Raw genomic sequence first — 17,203 nt, 5'->3', positions numbered from 1 at the left:
CTGACACCAGTTGATTTCAAAGATTTTTTTTTCCCCTTTAACGTGTTTCCCCGAAAATTAGACAGGGTCTTATATTTTTTCTGGGTAGGTGCTATTTTTCCATGAACAACAATCACAGAATATGCTGGATTCCTTTCTTGTACTTCATGGAGTTACACTGCCCTAAAATTCAGGAAAAACGCCAATAAAAACTCCACGACGTGGTCAGATGTTATCTGGAGGTCAGTGGTAGTTTATCATCCCACATGGAGGTTTTCTCTCCTTTCTGGTGTTTTTCAGGCTCTGTGGCAGTTTTTCCAAAACGCGGCATGCTGAGGGGGTGACGTTTTTTTCTCCCATAGACTTCAACGGGATTTTTCTGGTTGTCTCAAAAACACCATTGCTGTGTGTAAGGCGTTTTTTTTTATTCCAGATCGTTTTTGTCACGTTTTGTGGTCCAGCAGCGAGGTCATGTGCTGGCAGAGGAAAAAAAGTTCAGCACACAAAAACACCTAAACCACAAAAAAAGATCATTCCCACAATGTCAAAAACACCAAAAAAGCAGGGAAAAATGCCAAACAAAAGTGATTTGTGAGGGCACCCTTAGAGTAGGGATTATATTTAGTATTTTATTATATTTTATTATATTTACTGCAAAAACCCTGTAAAATCAAGCAAGGACTTAATTTTGGGGTAGGGCTTTCCCCCACTGTATGTGGCTAGGGTAGATCTTTGTATCCCAGGATATGCCCTTAAAACATATGGGGTAGTTATTCCCTATCCTTAGTATTTGCAGGATAGGGCACAGGCATCAACTGCAGCCCTCCAGCTGCTTCACATCATAGAGAATAACTGGGGCCGCAGGGCCTAAGGGCCCTATTCCACAGAGTGATAATCGGCCAAATCGGCCCGATTCGGCCAATTATCGCTCCGTGGAATAGAGACAACGATCAGCCAATGATCGTTATCATCGACTGATCGTTGATATAGGTTAGGACCTATATTTGTCGGGCACTGACCGTGGAATAGCGGTGTACAGCCGGCGGCTGACGATATACATTACCTATGCAGGGTGCAGGGCTCCTCTTCTTCTGCTTCTCCCCGGGTCCAGGGCCGTCTTTCCCATTGGGCAGGGTAGGCGGCTGCCCGTGGGCTTATGACTCATGGGGGGCCCCAGTGGCAGTCGACTACAGGAGCCGCCGTGCTGCAGCAGCAGGGAGAAGCTGCTGCAGACTGAAGATCCGGGGAGAGGTGAGTTGTATTTTTTTATTTTCTTAAAACCCCTTCACATGTGGCCACACGAGGTTTGAGATGCACAGGGGGGGGGCTATTTTATATGGGGGGGGGGGATGCACAGGGGGGGCTATTTTATATGGGAGGATGCACAGGGGGGGGCTATTTTTTATGGGAGGATGCACAGGGGGGGGCTATTCTATAAGGGGGGATGCACAGGGGGGGCTATTCTATAAGGGGGGGATGAACGGGGGGGGGCTATTCTATAAGAGGGGGGTGCACAGAGGGGCTATTCTACATAGGGGGATGCACAGGGGGGGCTGTTCTATAATGGGGATGCACAGGGGGGCTATTCTACATAGGTGGATGCATGGGGGGGGCTATTCTATAAGGGGGGATGCACGGGGGGGCTATTCTATTGGGGAGATATACAGGGGGGCTATTCTACATAGGGGGATGCACAGGAGGCTATTCTATATGGGGGGATGCACAGAGGGGCTATTCTATATGGGGAGATGCACAGGGGGGGGCTATTCTACATAGGGGGATGCACAGGGGGGCTATTCTATAGGGGGGATCCACAGGGGGGGCTATTCTATTAGGGGAGATATACAGGGGGGCTACTCTACATAGGGGGATGCACAGGGGGGATATTCTATATGGGGGGATGCACAGAGGGGCTATTCTATATGGGGAGATGCACAGGGGGGGCTATTCTATATAGGGGATGCACAGGGGGGGGCTATTCTAAATAGGGGAATGCACAAGGGGACTATTCTATATAGGGGGATGCACAGGGGGGCTATTCTATATAGGGGGATGCACAGGGGGGGCTATTCTATATAGGGGGATGCACGGGGGGGGGCTATTCTATATAGGGGGATGCACAGGGGGGCTATTCTATATAGGGGGATGCACAGGGGGACTATTCTATAAGGGGAGGATGCACAGGGGGGGCTATTCTATATGGGGAGATGCACAGGGGGGGCTATTCTATATAGGGGATGCACAGGGGGGGCTATTCTAAATAGGGGAATGCACAAGGGGACTATTCTATATAGGGGGATGCACAGGGGGGCTATTCTATATAGGGGGATGCACAGGGGGGGCTATTCTATATAGGGGGATGCACGGGGGGGCTATTCTATATAGGGGGATGCACAGGGGGGCTATTCTATATAGGGGGATGCACAGGGGGACTATTCTATAAGGGGAGGATGCACAGGGGGGGCTATTCTATATGGGGGGATGCACAGGGGGGGCTATTCTATATGGGGGGGTGCACAGGGGGGCTATTCTATAAGGGGAGGATGCATAGGGGGGCTATTCTATATGGGGGGATGCACAGGGGGGCTATTCTATAAGGGGAGGATGCACAGGGGGGCTATTCTATATGGGGGATGCAGGGGGTCTATTTTATATGGGGGGATGCACAGGGGGGGGCTATTCTATATGGGGGGATGCAGGGGGGCTATTCTATATTGGGGATGCAGGGGGTCTGTTCTATATGGGGGGGATGCAGGGGGGTATTCTATTTCTTTTTCCCCACATGGGGCTGCACAGCACAAGGTTATGGGGGAGGGGGATGCACGGACTTGATCTTGGGTGGGGGGCCCAGTCCACAGCTGTGCCCAGGGGCCCATAGTTTTGTTAAGACGGCCCTGCCCGGGTCCCACGCGCTCCTCCAGCATCAGGGCGGCCTGTCTCAGCTCAGGCCGCTCAGCCAATCACTGACCGCGGCGGTCCCAACCAGTGATTGGCTGAGTGGCCTGTCAGCGGACACAGGCCGCCCTGACGCTGGAGGAGCGCGGGACCCGGGAGAAGAAGAGCCCTGCACCCTGCACAGGTAATGTATACTAGTCAAGCTAGGGCTGCAAGGACATTGGTAACGATGTCCCTGCAGCCCTTGTTTAACGATAATCGGGCCGTGGAATAGGCCCAGTAAACGAGCCCCGATCTAGCAGATCGACACTCATTTATCAGGCCCCATCAGCCCGTGGAATACCACCCTTAGCGGCGTCCCAGATAGTCTAGTACTCACGAACACACAGCAGCCGGCTACCTAATGTAGCTGACCCATCTGTATAATGGCTCTTACTTCACCGAGGCCCATTACCTTGGTGACAAGCATGGGCTGGTATATACACATCATCACAGACCCTCCCAGCTGCTCTCTTATGCTGCGTTTACACAGAGCGATAATAATTCGCCCAATCGATCGTTTAACGATTTTGAAGCAACGATTTGGTTTTTATAACGATCGGCGTTTAGACAAATAAATCGTTAGAAAAATCGTTACTGCAATCGTTTTTTAGATCGCTTAAGCCCATCTTTCACATAGGGTGAATCTTTGAAAGACTGTTTACACGAAGCGATCTGTAAATTTTTAGCAAACAACGATTTTAGAACATCAAAATGTTGAAAGATCAAAATGAACGATTTCTCGCTCGTCGCTAGATCGTTCGCTGTGTTTACACGGAATGATTATCGCTTAAATGCGAACGTTATTGCGAAAATTCGAATGATAATCGTTCCGTGTAAACGCATATACCCTTACACTTATTTCTTATTCTGTGGATAATGTCTCCAGATGGGAATAGAGTATCCGTGCAAACACCGACAAGAGACGAGACGACAAGAAGCGGCTAAAGAAGCTAGGAAAGGGTTAACCAGAGCTCAGAGAGTCCCAGAGTGGAAGACAATAGAGGGAGACAAGGGGGAGGGGCAGTGACCACACTGTATAATGACTGTGCCCTCTGTCCTAGTACTACAGGAGCAGGGGAAGAAATCCCCCATTACTGACATGAGGGAAGGATGAGATGTGTAAGATGTCCTGTCAGCCTGATGAGCCGCTCACATGACTGCAGCCTGAGGCCCCTATTCAGAGAGGAGCTTGTTTCCGGGGGAGCGTGTTGTGCACGGACCGCTGCTTCCTGTCTGTCCTTCCCACATGTTTTGCTGGTGAGAGAAGAGGAAGTGCAGGCGGCAGATGGGGGAAGAGGAGCTGACAGGGACCCCCTCCCATCCTTACTAGAAGCCCCCGGACTGCAGTGACAGGTGGGAGATGTCAGTGAGGAGGAGGAGACAATGGGGACAGCTCTGTCACTGGCCTTACTGCCCACAGCCACCAATCAATGCGCAGCTTTCATGTCTTACCCTGTCACATGACCCCTGAGCTGGGATTGGTTGCTATGGGTGACAGGTAATAAGTCTGTGCAGTGGATATTGTGTATAGTGAGCGGCCATAGAGACCTCCTATGTCCTGCTACATCTGCTGCCTCTTCTATCTGCTGGGGGAGCTGGGTGACAACCAATATGGCCGCCAGGTGTGCTCACTCACCCAGCTTTCCTGAAGCCCCATTATTCAGTCATCCCTCCTCACAGCCTTATAGGCGTCTACCTGATTTCCATTCAGAGCTCTGGGAAAGCTGAATGACTGGAGGGTATAATAGCGGCCATTGTCACAGTCACCCAGCTTTCCTGCAGTGATGTGTAAGATGTAAAGTAGACGCATCTATAATGTGTCATGAGGCCGTGTACAGGTGACTGCTGGGATTGCTTGTGTCTCGTATTTCCGGTTATTGCTGGATAATCTATTTATGGTGATGGGTGTGAGCAAGAACAGTGTCACCCGGCACAGGGTGGATATCACAGATCTTTATCATTTAAATTAGGAAACTACTGTATACTTCATGTGAGTTAAAATATAACACCCAAGCTGATGTTTTCTCCTTGTTTTACAGGACTCACAGCAGAGGTTTTCTTTGTCCCATCAAGGATGGAGAAGGAGAGAGAGCAGATGGCGGGAAGGATATTAGACCTCACCCTAGAGATCATCTACTGGATAACTGGAGAGGTGAGAGTCTCACATGACGTCACTTGTATCTCTAGTAATAAAGCAGGTAAATAACTGGAGGGGAAGGATTGTTAGACTCTCTGTAGTGATCAGTGTCTCCATACACAGGATTACACAGTAGTGAAGAAGGGGTCTGGTGAGTGTGTGGCGCCCCCTAGTGTCAGGTCAGGAGGCTGGAGCAGCAGCCAGAGCCCCATCACGGAGCCTCCACCTCATTCACTGATACATGAGCAGAAGATCCTAGAACTGACCTCCAGGATGACTGAGCTCCTGACTAGAGAGGTGAGCAATGCTGCTGGGCATGCTGGGACATTATACAATAACACCAAGGGGTGAGGGGTCTGGAGGATAATTGTATCATTGTCTGTGTCAGGTTCCTATAAGGTGTCAGGATGTCACAGTGTATTTCTCCATGGAGGAGTGGGAGTATATAGAAGGACACAAGGATCTGTACAAGGATGTCATGGTGGAGGATCAGCAGCCCCTCCCATCACCAGGTAAGAGGAGAGGAAACACTGGGGTTATGGATCTCCTGGATCCCACCATATATACACTGCTCAAAAAATAAAGGGAACAATCGAATAACACCTCCTAGATCTGAATGAATGAAATCTTCTCAGTGATACTTTGTTCTGTACAAAGCTGAATGTGCTGAGAACAAAATCACACAAACATCATCAATGGAAATCACATTTATTACCCAATAGAGGCCTGGATGCTGGATTTGGAGTCACATGCAAAATTAAAGTGGAAGAACACACTCCAGGCTGATCCAACTTTGATGTAATGTCCTTAAAACAAGTCACAATGAGGCCGAGTATTGTGTGTGTCCTCCACATGCCTGTATGACCTCCCTACAAGGCCCGGGCATGCTCCTGATGAGGTGGTGGTATGACCTCCCTACAAGGCCCGGGCATGCTCCTGATAAGGTGTCTGTATGACCTCCCTACAAGGCCTGGACATGCTGCTGATGAGGTGGCGGTATGACCTCCCTACAAGGCCCTGGCATGCTCCTGATGAGGTGTCTGTATGACCTCCCTACAAGGCCCAGGCATGCTCCTGATGAGGTGTATGACCTCCCTACAAAGCCCGGGCATGCTCCTGATGAGGTGTCTGTATGACCTCCCTACAAGGCCCAGGCATTCTCCTGATGAGGTGTATGACCTCCCTACAAGGCCCAGGCATGCTCCTGATGAGGTGGCCAATGGTCTCCCCAGACCTGGACTAAAGAATCTGCCAACTCCTGGACAGTCTGTGCTGCAATGTGAGGTTGGTGGATGGAACGAGACATGATGTCCCAGATGTGCTCAATGGGAGCAGGCGGCCAGTCCATAGCTTCACTGCCTCCATCTTGGAGGAACTGCTGACACACTCCAGCCACATGAGGTCTAGCATTGTCCTGCATTAGGAGGAGCCCAGGGCCAACCGCACCAGTATATGGTCTCACAGGGGTCTGATCTCAACTCGGTACCTAATGGCAGTCAGGCCACCTCTGGCAGCACATGGAGGGCTGTGCGACCCCTCCAAAGAAATGCGCCCGCCGCCCCCCCCCCCCCCCCCCCCCCCCCCCCCTTCCATTACTGACCCACTGCTAAACCGCTCATGCTGAAGGATGTTGCAGACAGCAGATCGCTCTCCACACTATATAGGGGGAGACTTATCAAACATGGAGTAAAGTGAAACTGGCTTAGTTGCCCCTAGCAACCAATCAGATTCCACCTTTCATTTTCCAAAGAGTCTGTGAGGAATGAAAGGTGGAATCTGATTGGTTGCTAGGGGCAACTGAGCCAGTTTCACTTTACTCCATGTTGGATAAATCTCCCCCAGTGTTTCCAGACTCCAGACGCGAGTGGTGAATTTGCCAATCCTGGTGTACTCTGGTAAATGCCAAGCGTCCTGTGCAGTGTTGGGCTGTGAGCACAACCCTCATCTGTGGACGTCGGTCCCTCATACTATCCTCATGGAGTCGGTTTCTAACCGTTTGTGCAGACACATGCACATTTGTGGCTGCTGGGGGTCATGTTGCAGGGCTTTGGCAGTGCTCCTCCTTTTCCTCCTTGCACAAAGGCGGAGGTAGCGGTCCTGCTGCTGGGTTGTTTAATTCAGTTGGAGTTATATTGTGTTGTTTAAGTGTTCCCTTTATTTTGTGAGCAGTGTACAATGTATTCAGTCCCTGTGATTATTTCCTATAGATGGATCCAGTAGTAGAAATCCACCAGAGAGATGTCCCCGTCCTCTATATCCCCAGGAGTGTAAGGAGAAGGAGGAGGAAGATATCCCACTGGATTACCAGGTAGATAAAGCTGAGATTTAAAGTGTCACTGTCGCTTAAAGTGACTCTGTACCCACTGTGCAGCCCCCCCAAAGTACTTATACCTTTGTGTAGCTGCAGTCAAGTCCATTCTGGTGGTGTGTTTAAAAACACTGGTGCTGCTTTGCTGAGGGCAAAAATCCAACTTTTGTTGGGGTCTAGCCATGCCAAAGAGGCGGGGCCTAGAGCGCTCGTGCCCTAGGCCAGCATCGCCTATGTGGTGTTGCTCTCTGCTCCCCCTGGATTCCTGTTCCAACCCCTGGCCGACGGCACTGGATAAGCTGTCACTGCACATGCACCACTGTTCTCCCCAAGGGCGCATCTGCAGTGACGTTGCCAGTACCTTGCTGCCTCTGTGGTGTGTCCTCCTCACGCCACCCCCGCCCCATGGCGGTGATGTGCCTGGCCCTGCACCTCCTCTCTCACCGCCTGTTGCCTCTCCCAGCATACCATAGTGATGCCCTCTGTCTGCATTTGCATCCTCCCTCCTTTAGGCCCCGTTCCCACTGAGCAAAGCTAGCGGAATTCCGCGACGGAATTGTCCGCCGCGGAATGCCGTTAGCCTCCCGCTCATAATGGGAGTCTATGGGAGGCGCGCGCTGCTGCTCTGTACGCGCTGAAGAATGAACATGTTCATTCTTCAGCGCGGACAGGGCAGGAGCGCGCACCTCCCATAGACTCCCATTATGAGCGGAAGGCTAACGGCATTCCGCGGCGGACAATTCCGTCGCGGAATTCCGCTAGCTTTGCTCAGTGGGAACGGGGCCTTAACACGTATGCGGTTGCGACCCGATCTGGCGCAGGGGCAGTGACGCGGCGGACGTTCTCCTTCAAGCCTAGTGCGTCACTGCGTCTGCGCCGGATCACCCTCAGCAAAGTCAGCACTGACCTCTCTGACCTCTGAATACCGGCTTTCACACAGCTCCCACTGTGTAACCCTTTGTTCTCTGCTCTCTGCTGCCGACTAATTTCCCTCCTCCCCTCTCCATAGGTTACACAGGGCCCGACTGATGTAAAAGAGTCGAGATTTCCTGATAATGAGCAGTGACTGAGAGAGATGAGGGAGGGGGGGGGGGGACCAGGGGAAAGTCTTTTTGAATGCAGATAATGGCAGATTTGCCTAATAAACCCAATTACAAAGTTTCTTAAAATCCCCTGGACTATTGATTTCTGCAAAAAGAAAAACTGAAAACAGTTACACTTTAAAACCTTGAGATGACTGTATATAAGTTCTTGATGACATCTAGGTTGCATGATATGTACGTATATACACTGAAACCTCTTTGAGAAGATAATATTGCATTAAAGTTGTCTTCAGGATGGTCTTCTTGAAGAAAATGGCCATTGTGCATAATACATGGTGGCTCGGAAATGTGTCCCATGAAACCCGGTATGTTTTTTTGTACTGTACTGTAGGTATAATGAAAGTCCCTTCTGTTTTTTCACAGGTCCTTAAAGTGGGATACCAGCAGGAAGGTTATGTAGTAGCGACAAGTGAAGTCGAAAACCCCATATTAGTGATTGGTAAGAACCATTCATAGATCTTGTGTTTTACTTTATGTTCTTACAAAATAGGTAAAAAAGAATCCCTATAGAGATACAATCATAATGAGAAAACCGATTATAGTGCAGGTTGCACGATACTAGAGACATGCGATCGTACAATAAGGCCGCATTTACACTTTTTGTGTTCCGCACAGAATACGGACGTGGAAGGCCTGTACCGGAGTCTGTCCCCCACACAGCAGGATCTCTCATATGATGCTGGGAGCGGGGGAACAGTACAGACATGAGCCACGCTGTAATGGGCAAGCATATCAGAGATGCTGCCATGCAGGGGACAGGCTGCGGTACAGGCCTTCCACATCCACAATTCGTGCAGAACATGGAACGTGGAAATGCGGCCTAAGTTCAGCCAAAGCTGCCAGTCAGGAACCTTAAAAAGTCCAGGTCTCTTAGGGTTGTATCCATGTTTTCCAGGCAGCAGGATTCAGTGGCATCAGGCTCAGCAGAACTTATTGTAGTTTCGCTTATCTCTACACAATACTATAAGAGATTCCCATACAAATTTATATCCTAGGGTTATGGATCTCCTGGATCCCCCATCATCTGATCACCACATATATACAATGTATTCAGTCCCTGTGATTATTTCCTATAGATGGATCCAGTAGTAGAAATCCACCAGAGAGATGTCCCCGTCCTCTATATCCCCAGGAGTGTAACGAGGAGGAGGAGGAAGATATCCCACTGGATTACCAGGTACGTGAAGCTGATGTTACTACAAATCCTCTATAGATTGAAGCTTCTACTGACCTCCCCCAGCAGCAGCACAGTATATGCTGTATATCATCTGGTGTTGGCTGTTGTAGGTTCTGTGTGTATAGGGCCATAGAGATGAGTGGATTCACATTTGCAGGTTTACAAATGCGGACAGAATTAACAGATGTGTAAAAGGGGCCGAAGGCTAACAGAATACTGTCATGTATTGAAGAAGCCTAAATTATGGAACGTCATGAAAGGAGTAGTTCAGGAAATAATGTTTCCTTTCAAATCGACTGTCTCAGAAAGATATATAGATTTGTGGATTACTTCTATTAAAAAAAATCTCAAGTCTTTCCGTACTTATCAGCTGCTGGATGTCCTGCAGGAAGTGGTGTTTTCTTTCCAGTCTGACACAGTGCTCTCTGCTGCCACCTCTGTCCATGTCAGGAACTGTCCAGAGCAGTAGCAAATCCCCATAGAAAACCTCTCCTGCTCTCCAGACTGGAATGAATACACCACTTCCTGCAAAACATACATCAGCTGATAAGTACTGGAAGACAAAAAGATTTTTTTTTTTTTTTTATAGAAGTAAATTACAAATCTCTGGCACCAGTTGATTTCAGAGAAGAAAAAAGTTTTAAAAAGCCATCTCATCTAGAATAGGTAATTTATATTGTTTTGCTCAGGATAAAATCTGCAGTGTGAAATCCTCAACAAACACAATAGATATGAATGTACCCCAAAAGCTGTGACGTTACTTTGTAATTTTCACGTTTAAAATATGTGTCCAGGGGTGCAGCTAGCCACAGCCATGACCAGAGGTGTCTGAAGGGAGCCCCACTTCTGCCATTATTTTAATCATTACTATCCTGCCGAATCTCCACTATTCTTAAAAATACCTACCTGCATTGCTGCATACATCGGGGCAGAATGAATCGCACCTAACAGTCCACCGCAGTGAGGAAGCTAAAAGATTTTGGGCGGCCTACTCCACAGTGACTTATACCGCGGGGCCAAAGATGGCGACCAGTAAGAGCCAGAAGAACAAGAACCTACTTTAAGTGTCGGCCCACCTGCTTTATGCTATCCACGCTTCTACCACCTTCCTGACCGGGAAACTGGAGGAGGCTAAAACCGGCATTGGCAGCGACACTGAGCACTGGGTGTCATGGTTGGAAACTTGAATGGCGCCTGTACCTGCTAAGCTGGTGGCCTTGGAGAAGTCGGCTGTCACATGGGCCCAACGAGCAGACAATCTGATGTCTGAGGCACAATAATGGTGTGTTTACACAGACAGATTTATCTGACAGATCTTTAAAGCCAAAGCCAGGTACAGACTATTAACAGGGATCAGGTCATAAAGGAACGACTGAGATTTCTCCTCTTTTCAAATCCGTTCCTGGCTTTTGCTTCCAAAATCTGTCTGATAAATCTCTCTGTGTAAGCGCACCATAACGCCGGTTACTAAGCAGCCAGGACTGCAATGCAGCGCTCTGGGCGGCCTGTCGTAAGGACAAAATAGTATACCAGAACGCTTCCATACCAATGTTCCCGGACTTCTCAGCGCTCTGTAGAGAATTAGAGCCACATTTGCAATTGTCAAGGCTAACCTCTAGGACTGTCAGCTGTCCTACTGTATTCTCTACCCGGCAAGACTGCGGGTGGTGTCAGGAGAGAAAATAGTACACATTGTCCCAGACCTGCTAGGACTATTATCCTCCATCTTGGACAAACTAAGGTTTCTTTTCATTTCTTTTCAGATTCACAATGTGGCATCCTTGCAGGAAATGACTGAAGACGACACATCTGTGTTAGGGAATGGTAAGAGGCTTTGGTAAAGCTTAAAATCAAATCAAACCTTTAGCTATGTTGGCATGATATATAGTATCAATCCAATATCACTGGTAACCGAGATATATATACACCCCCTGTACAATCTATGTACATAGTAACACCAACCTCCAGAGCGTTAGACCCTCCCAACATGTTTTACTGTCATTGCTTTATTCCAAAGCGTCAGACCCTCCCGACATGTTTCACTGTCACTGCTTTATTTCAGAGCGTCAGACCCTCCTGACATGTTTCGTTATCGCTGCTTTATCTTCTGAGTTTCTAGGGACTTAGGGACCCAAGTGACACTTTTGACTGCAATATAGTTTCTTGAGCAGAATGTAGTTACGACTTTCTTTCATTCAGTGTATGTGACCTGTTATTATTTCTATTTTTTTCAGGGGAAGGCTGGATAAGAGGATCCTATGGAGATCCCTTTTTATCTCCCTGTTCTGAAGTAGAAGATAATCAATTAGATTCTGGAAAAAATACAACTGGACATAGACGAGATGACATTTTGGCACATACTGAAACTGGGAAACGTTCTGAAAAGAAATCTCAGCTGGAGAGATGTCAAAACACAGGGGAAAAGTCGTTTCCATGTTCGCAATGTGGAAAATGTTTTAATGAGAAGTCCCGTCTTGTTCAACATCAGAGATTTCATGCTGCAGGAGTTAAGCCGTTTCCATGTTTTGAATGTGGAAAATGTTTTACTATGAGATATGATCTTGTTATTCATCAGAGAACTCACACAGGGGAGAAGCCATATGTATGTTCAGAATGTGGGAAGTGTTTTAGTGTAAAATCAGGTCTCGTTCAACATCAGAGAATTCACACAGGGGAGAAACCATTTTCTTGTTCCGAGTGTGGGAAAAGCTTTAGTCTGAAATCTGGTCTTGTTAAACATAAGAGAACCCACACAGGAGAGAAGCCGTTTTCATGTTTAGAGTGTGGGAAATGTTTTGTTACGAGATCGGATCTTTGTAAACATCAGAGAACTCACTCAGGGTTGAAGCCGTTTTCGTGCTCTGATTGTGAGAAATGTTTTACTCATAAATCAGGCCTTGTTAAACATCAGAGGACTCACACAGGAGAGAAGTCAATTTTTTGTTCAGAATGTGGAAAGTGTTTCATTGATAGAGCATATCTTGTTAAACATCTAAGAACTCACACAGGGGAGAAGCCTTTTTTATGCTCAGAATGTGGGAAATGTTTTAGCCAGAATTCGAGTCTTGTTAAACATCGACAGATTCACACAGGAGAGAAGCGATTTTCTTGCTCAGAATGTGGAAGACGTTTTACCCATAAATCATCTCTTGTTGGCCACCTGAAAACTCACACAGGAGAGAAACCATTTTCATGTCCTGAATGTGGGAAGTGTTTTAGTGAGAAATCAAATATTGTGGAACATCTGAGAACTCACACAGGAGAGAAGCCAAATTTGTGTCCAGTGTGTGGGAAATGTTTTAACCATAGATCAAGTGTTTTGAACCATTTAAGAACTCACGTAGGAAAGAAACAATAGTCGTTTCCAGTGTTTGGTAAAATATTTCATGAAAATCGGGTCTTAGAGAACAGTGTTGTATGGGTTTAAAAAATAATAATATATGGCTGAGTGTGGTATAAAAAAAAGAAGACTCTAAACTGGCCTCCTCTGAGCACCTTCCTAGTGACACATCATCCTTGCAAGAAATGGCAACTCAACCAGTGACTGGCTAAGCTGGGACACCTCTACCTGTAAACACCCCACCAATGATTGAAGGGACTAATGGTCCATTTACATGAAGCGATAATTCGCCCAATCAAATGTTTAACGATTTTGAAGCAACAATTTGTTTTTTTTATAATGATCAGTGTTTAGACGAATAAATGGTTAGAAAATTCGTTAAAAAAATCGTTTTTAAGATCGCTTAAGCCCATCTCACACAAAGGGTGAATCTTTGAGAGATTGTTTACACAAAGCGATCTGCGAATTTTTAGCGAATGACCAACGACGATTTGAGAACATGTTGAAAGATTGCAATGAACGATTTTTCGCTCGTCGCTTGATCGTTCGCTGTGTTTACATGAGCCGATTATGGCTCAAATGCGATCGTTATTGCGAAAATTCGAACGATAATCATTCTGTGTAAACGTACCAAAAGGGTCCTATTACACGGAGCGATTTTTAGCGACTAACATCAAAAAATCACAAACAAGATTGTTTATCGTTAACCTGAAATCGCCCACCATATTACGCAGAACGATAATCGTTAGATACAATTGTTACTATGATCGTTAACTCCTTCTGATCCCAGCAAAACAATTAGACAATGTGGAATTACAGCGAACGATTAACGATAATTTCAGGTTCATATCCAGATCAACGACATATGAACGATTTTTCGATCGTTGCCTGCAATTACACAGAACGATTATAGTTTAAAATTCGAAAAATATAAAGATTTTTCGCACAATAATTGTCCCATGTAATAGGGCCCTTAGGGTCCATTTACACAGAATCTGCCAAAGATTTGAAGCCAAAGCCAGAAACTGACTATAAACAGAGATCAGGTCATAAAGGAAAGCCTGAGATTTCTCCTCTTTTCAAATCCATTCCTGGCTTTGGCTTCAAATCTTTGGCAGATAATCTTTCTGTGTAAATGGACCCTTCGAAGCCTATTCCATGAAGTGATAATTGGCCCGATTCGGGCGGTTATTGCTTCGTGGAATAGAGAGAACGATCAACCGATGATCGTGTCATCGGCTGATTGTTCATTTAGCTTCAAACCTAAAATCATCGGTCCCCACCTGCGCATCGCTACATGGAATAGCGTGCGCGGCGGGCGACCAACGATTTCACAAACATCATACTTTACCTGTCCAGGCAGCAAGTCTTCTCCCGGTCCCGCGCCACTGAGCTGACAGACCACTCAGCCAATCACTGGCTGCGACCACCACGGCCAGTGATTGGCTGAGCGGTCTGTCAGTTCAGACAGGCCGCTCCGAAGTTCAGACAGTGCATACATAGTCACGGTGGGCGGGGTATTCGTCAAGTATTCACTGGGTCCTGGGCCGGCTCCTGCGCTGTAATCACGCCCCTCCGGGCGTGTTGTAAAGCGGCGCCTGGTGACGTCACTCGGAGGGGGCTGCATTGCACGTCGGCCACGCGACGTCTTTACTAGGCTGCGCATGCGCAGTGCAGCCTGAGGAGACGCTGCTGTACTGCGCTTGCGCGGTGTAGTACAGCAGCGGCTTCACGTGCAATGCCGCCCCCCCCCCCCCGAGTGACGTCACCAGGCGCCGCTTTACAACACGCCCGGAGTGGCGTGATTACAGCGCAGGAGCCGGCCCAGGACCCAGTGACTACTTGACGAAGACCCCGTCCACCGTGACTACTCGAACAGCCAGCCCCGCCCACCGTGACTACTTGTATGGTAATTTGCATTGAGCGCGGGACACGATTAAACTAACTTTGCGGGCTGAATGTTCATGGGACGGGGGGGACAGGGGGATGGTTCGGAAGCGTGCTGGCTGATGTACCAGCACGTTTCTTTACCTTTATGCCCAATTTTAGTGTGATTGGTTCCCTTTAAACGGAGTTGCTGTCGGGTAATTCACACCCGCAGCAGAAATCATATATAGTTGTTTCTATAGACATATATAGCAGTGTCTATATAGCCAACTATGGCCCATATCGGGTCCATCGGAACATAATTAACCAAGTGGGAAGCAGCAAACAACCCAATTCTATTGCAGAAAGAACGAATCACCGGGCACCCCCATAAAGCATGGAATATACCCGCCCCCTCCTCATGACATATTCAGCTGTTACTGAATGTTTGTCTCATCTGTTTTACATGTTATTCAGAATAAAAAAATCATTATTTTGGGGTGTGGAACCAATTATCTGTATTTCAATGATTTCATAGGGGAAAATTTGCTTTGGTTTAAGAGTGGATTTGGATTACAAGCACGGCCCCGGAACGAATTATACTTGTAATCAAGGCACCACTGTATAGGGATTTTTTAAGACACTTTAACTAATGGTGCAATTTACCGTACATGTGGTTGCTGCACTGCAGGTATGTGAATGAGGTACAATGTCAGGCCGGGTTCATACTGCATACGTAGTGTGAGCATAGCCCCACTGTGGCACAGTAGCAGCTTAATTTAAACTGTGGTCAGGAACCTATCACTGGTTAGTGTACCTGATCGTAGCTCCTGTTACAGTACCTGACCTTAGCTCCTTTTACAGTACCTGATCGTAGCTCCTGTTGCAGTACCTGATCGTAGCTCCTGTTACAGTACCTGATCGTAGCTCCTGTTACAGGACCTGACTGAAGCTCGTTACAGGACCTGACTGTAGCTTCTGTTACAGTACCTGATCGTAGCTCCTGTTACAGTACCTGATCGTAGCTCCTGTTACAGTACCTGATCGTAGCTCCTGTTACAGTACCTGATCGTAGCTCCTGTTACAGGACCTGACCGTAGCTCCTGTTACAGTACCTGATCGTAGCTCGTTATGGGACCTGACCGTAGCTTCTGTTACAGTACCTGATCGTAGCTCCTGTTACAGTACCTGATCGTAGCTCCTCTTACAGTACCTGATCGTAGCTCCTGTTACAGTACCTGATTGTAGCTCCTGTTACAGTACCTGATTGTAGCTCCTGTTACAGTACCTGATTGTAGCTCCTGTTACAGTACCTGACCGTAGCTTCTGTTACAGTACCTGATCGTAGCTTCTGTTACAGGACCTGATCGTAGCTTCTGTTACAGGACCTGATCGTAGCTTCTGTTACAGGACCTGATCGTAGCTTCTGTTACAGGACCTGATCGTAGCTTCTGTTACAGGACCTGATCGTAGCTTCTGTTACAGGACCTGATCGTTGTTTCTGTTAGTCTATCTCATTGTTGCCACTGTTACTGGATGTGAACCATAATATCCTAAAAAGTGAAAGAACCTTTACCAAAGTAATGCCGACATAATGCCCATTTTTCCCCCCTGTTTTCTTCCTGGGAGCATCTTATCATCAGGTGCATTTTATAAAATGAAAAATAAGGTAACAACCTGTGCAGTGACATTTAGTATTTTGTTGACACAAAGAAAGGAGAGGAACATGAGTCCACAACATGAATAGTCGGAGTCCTGGGTTCATATCCCACCAAGGACAACACTGTATGGGTTTCCTCCAACACTCCGAACCACACAGATAGTATAGATATATGTGAGCTCTAATGGGGACAGGAATGGACTTGTGTGATGACTAGTTATGTACAACACTGCAGAATAAGTTGGTGCTATATAAATAAAGGGGCCCATACACCTGCAATAACTATATTTCTAAAGGAGTAGTGTCTGGAAAACTTTGCACTGTGTCCATGTCAGGAACTGTCCAGAGCAGCAGCAAATCCCCATAGAAAACCTCTCCTGCTCTGGACAGTTCCTGACATGGACAGAGGTGGCAGCAGAGAGCACTGTGTCAGACTGGAGAGAATACACCACTTCCTGCAGGACATACAGAAGCTGATAAATACAGGAAGACTGAAGATTTTAAAATTTAAGTAAATTACAAATCTATATAACTTTCTGCAACCAGTTAACTTGAAGACCAAGTACCCTGTTAAAAAATGACCTTTGCTCAGAGACAGATGAAGTGAAGTCAGATGGACTCTCCCTCTCAGCACTGGAGACAGCAGCAGGAAGGGGAGGGACATAAGGATGCAGGATGGAGATGATTGACAGCTAC

General features: G+C 47.3%; 1 protein-coding gene across 1 annotated transcript in view; it reads left to right on the top strand.

The window, feature by feature from the left end:
* Positions 1 to 14,492, top strand: part of LOC138767433 (zinc finger protein 658B-like) — a 46,047-nt gene extending 31,555 nt beyond the window's left edge. Inside the window, exons 7-14 of the mRNA XM_069944936.1 lie at positions 4,956 to 5,068; positions 5,177 to 5,350; positions 5,442 to 5,565; positions 7,261 to 7,361; positions 8,828 to 8,903; positions 9,541 to 9,641; positions 11,405 to 11,465; positions 11,876 to 14,492. Of these exons, the coding sequence (XP_069801037.1) occupies positions 4,956 to 5,068; positions 5,177 to 5,350; positions 5,442 to 5,565; positions 7,261 to 7,361; positions 8,828 to 8,903; positions 9,541 to 9,641; positions 11,405 to 11,465; positions 11,876 to 12,999 (1,874 nt within the window). The 3' untranslated portion in view covers positions 13,000 to 14,492. The remainder of the gene's footprint in view (positions 1 to 4,955; positions 5,069 to 5,176; positions 5,351 to 5,441; positions 5,566 to 7,260; positions 7,362 to 8,827; positions 8,904 to 9,540; positions 9,642 to 11,404; positions 11,466 to 11,875) is intronic.
* Positions 14,493 to 17,203: the final 2,711 nt, after the last annotated feature.

Source organism: Dendropsophus ebraccatus, chromosome 11, assembly GCF_027789765.1.
Source record: "Dendropsophus ebraccatus isolate aDenEbr1 chromosome 11, aDenEbr1.pat, whole genome shotgun sequence".
Lineage (NCBI taxonomy): Eukaryota > Metazoa > Chordata > Amphibia > Anura > Hylidae > Dendropsophus > Dendropsophus ebraccatus.
The sequence above is the reverse complement of the archived record's forward strand: the minus strand, read 5'-3'. Positions and strand labels throughout refer to the sequence as shown.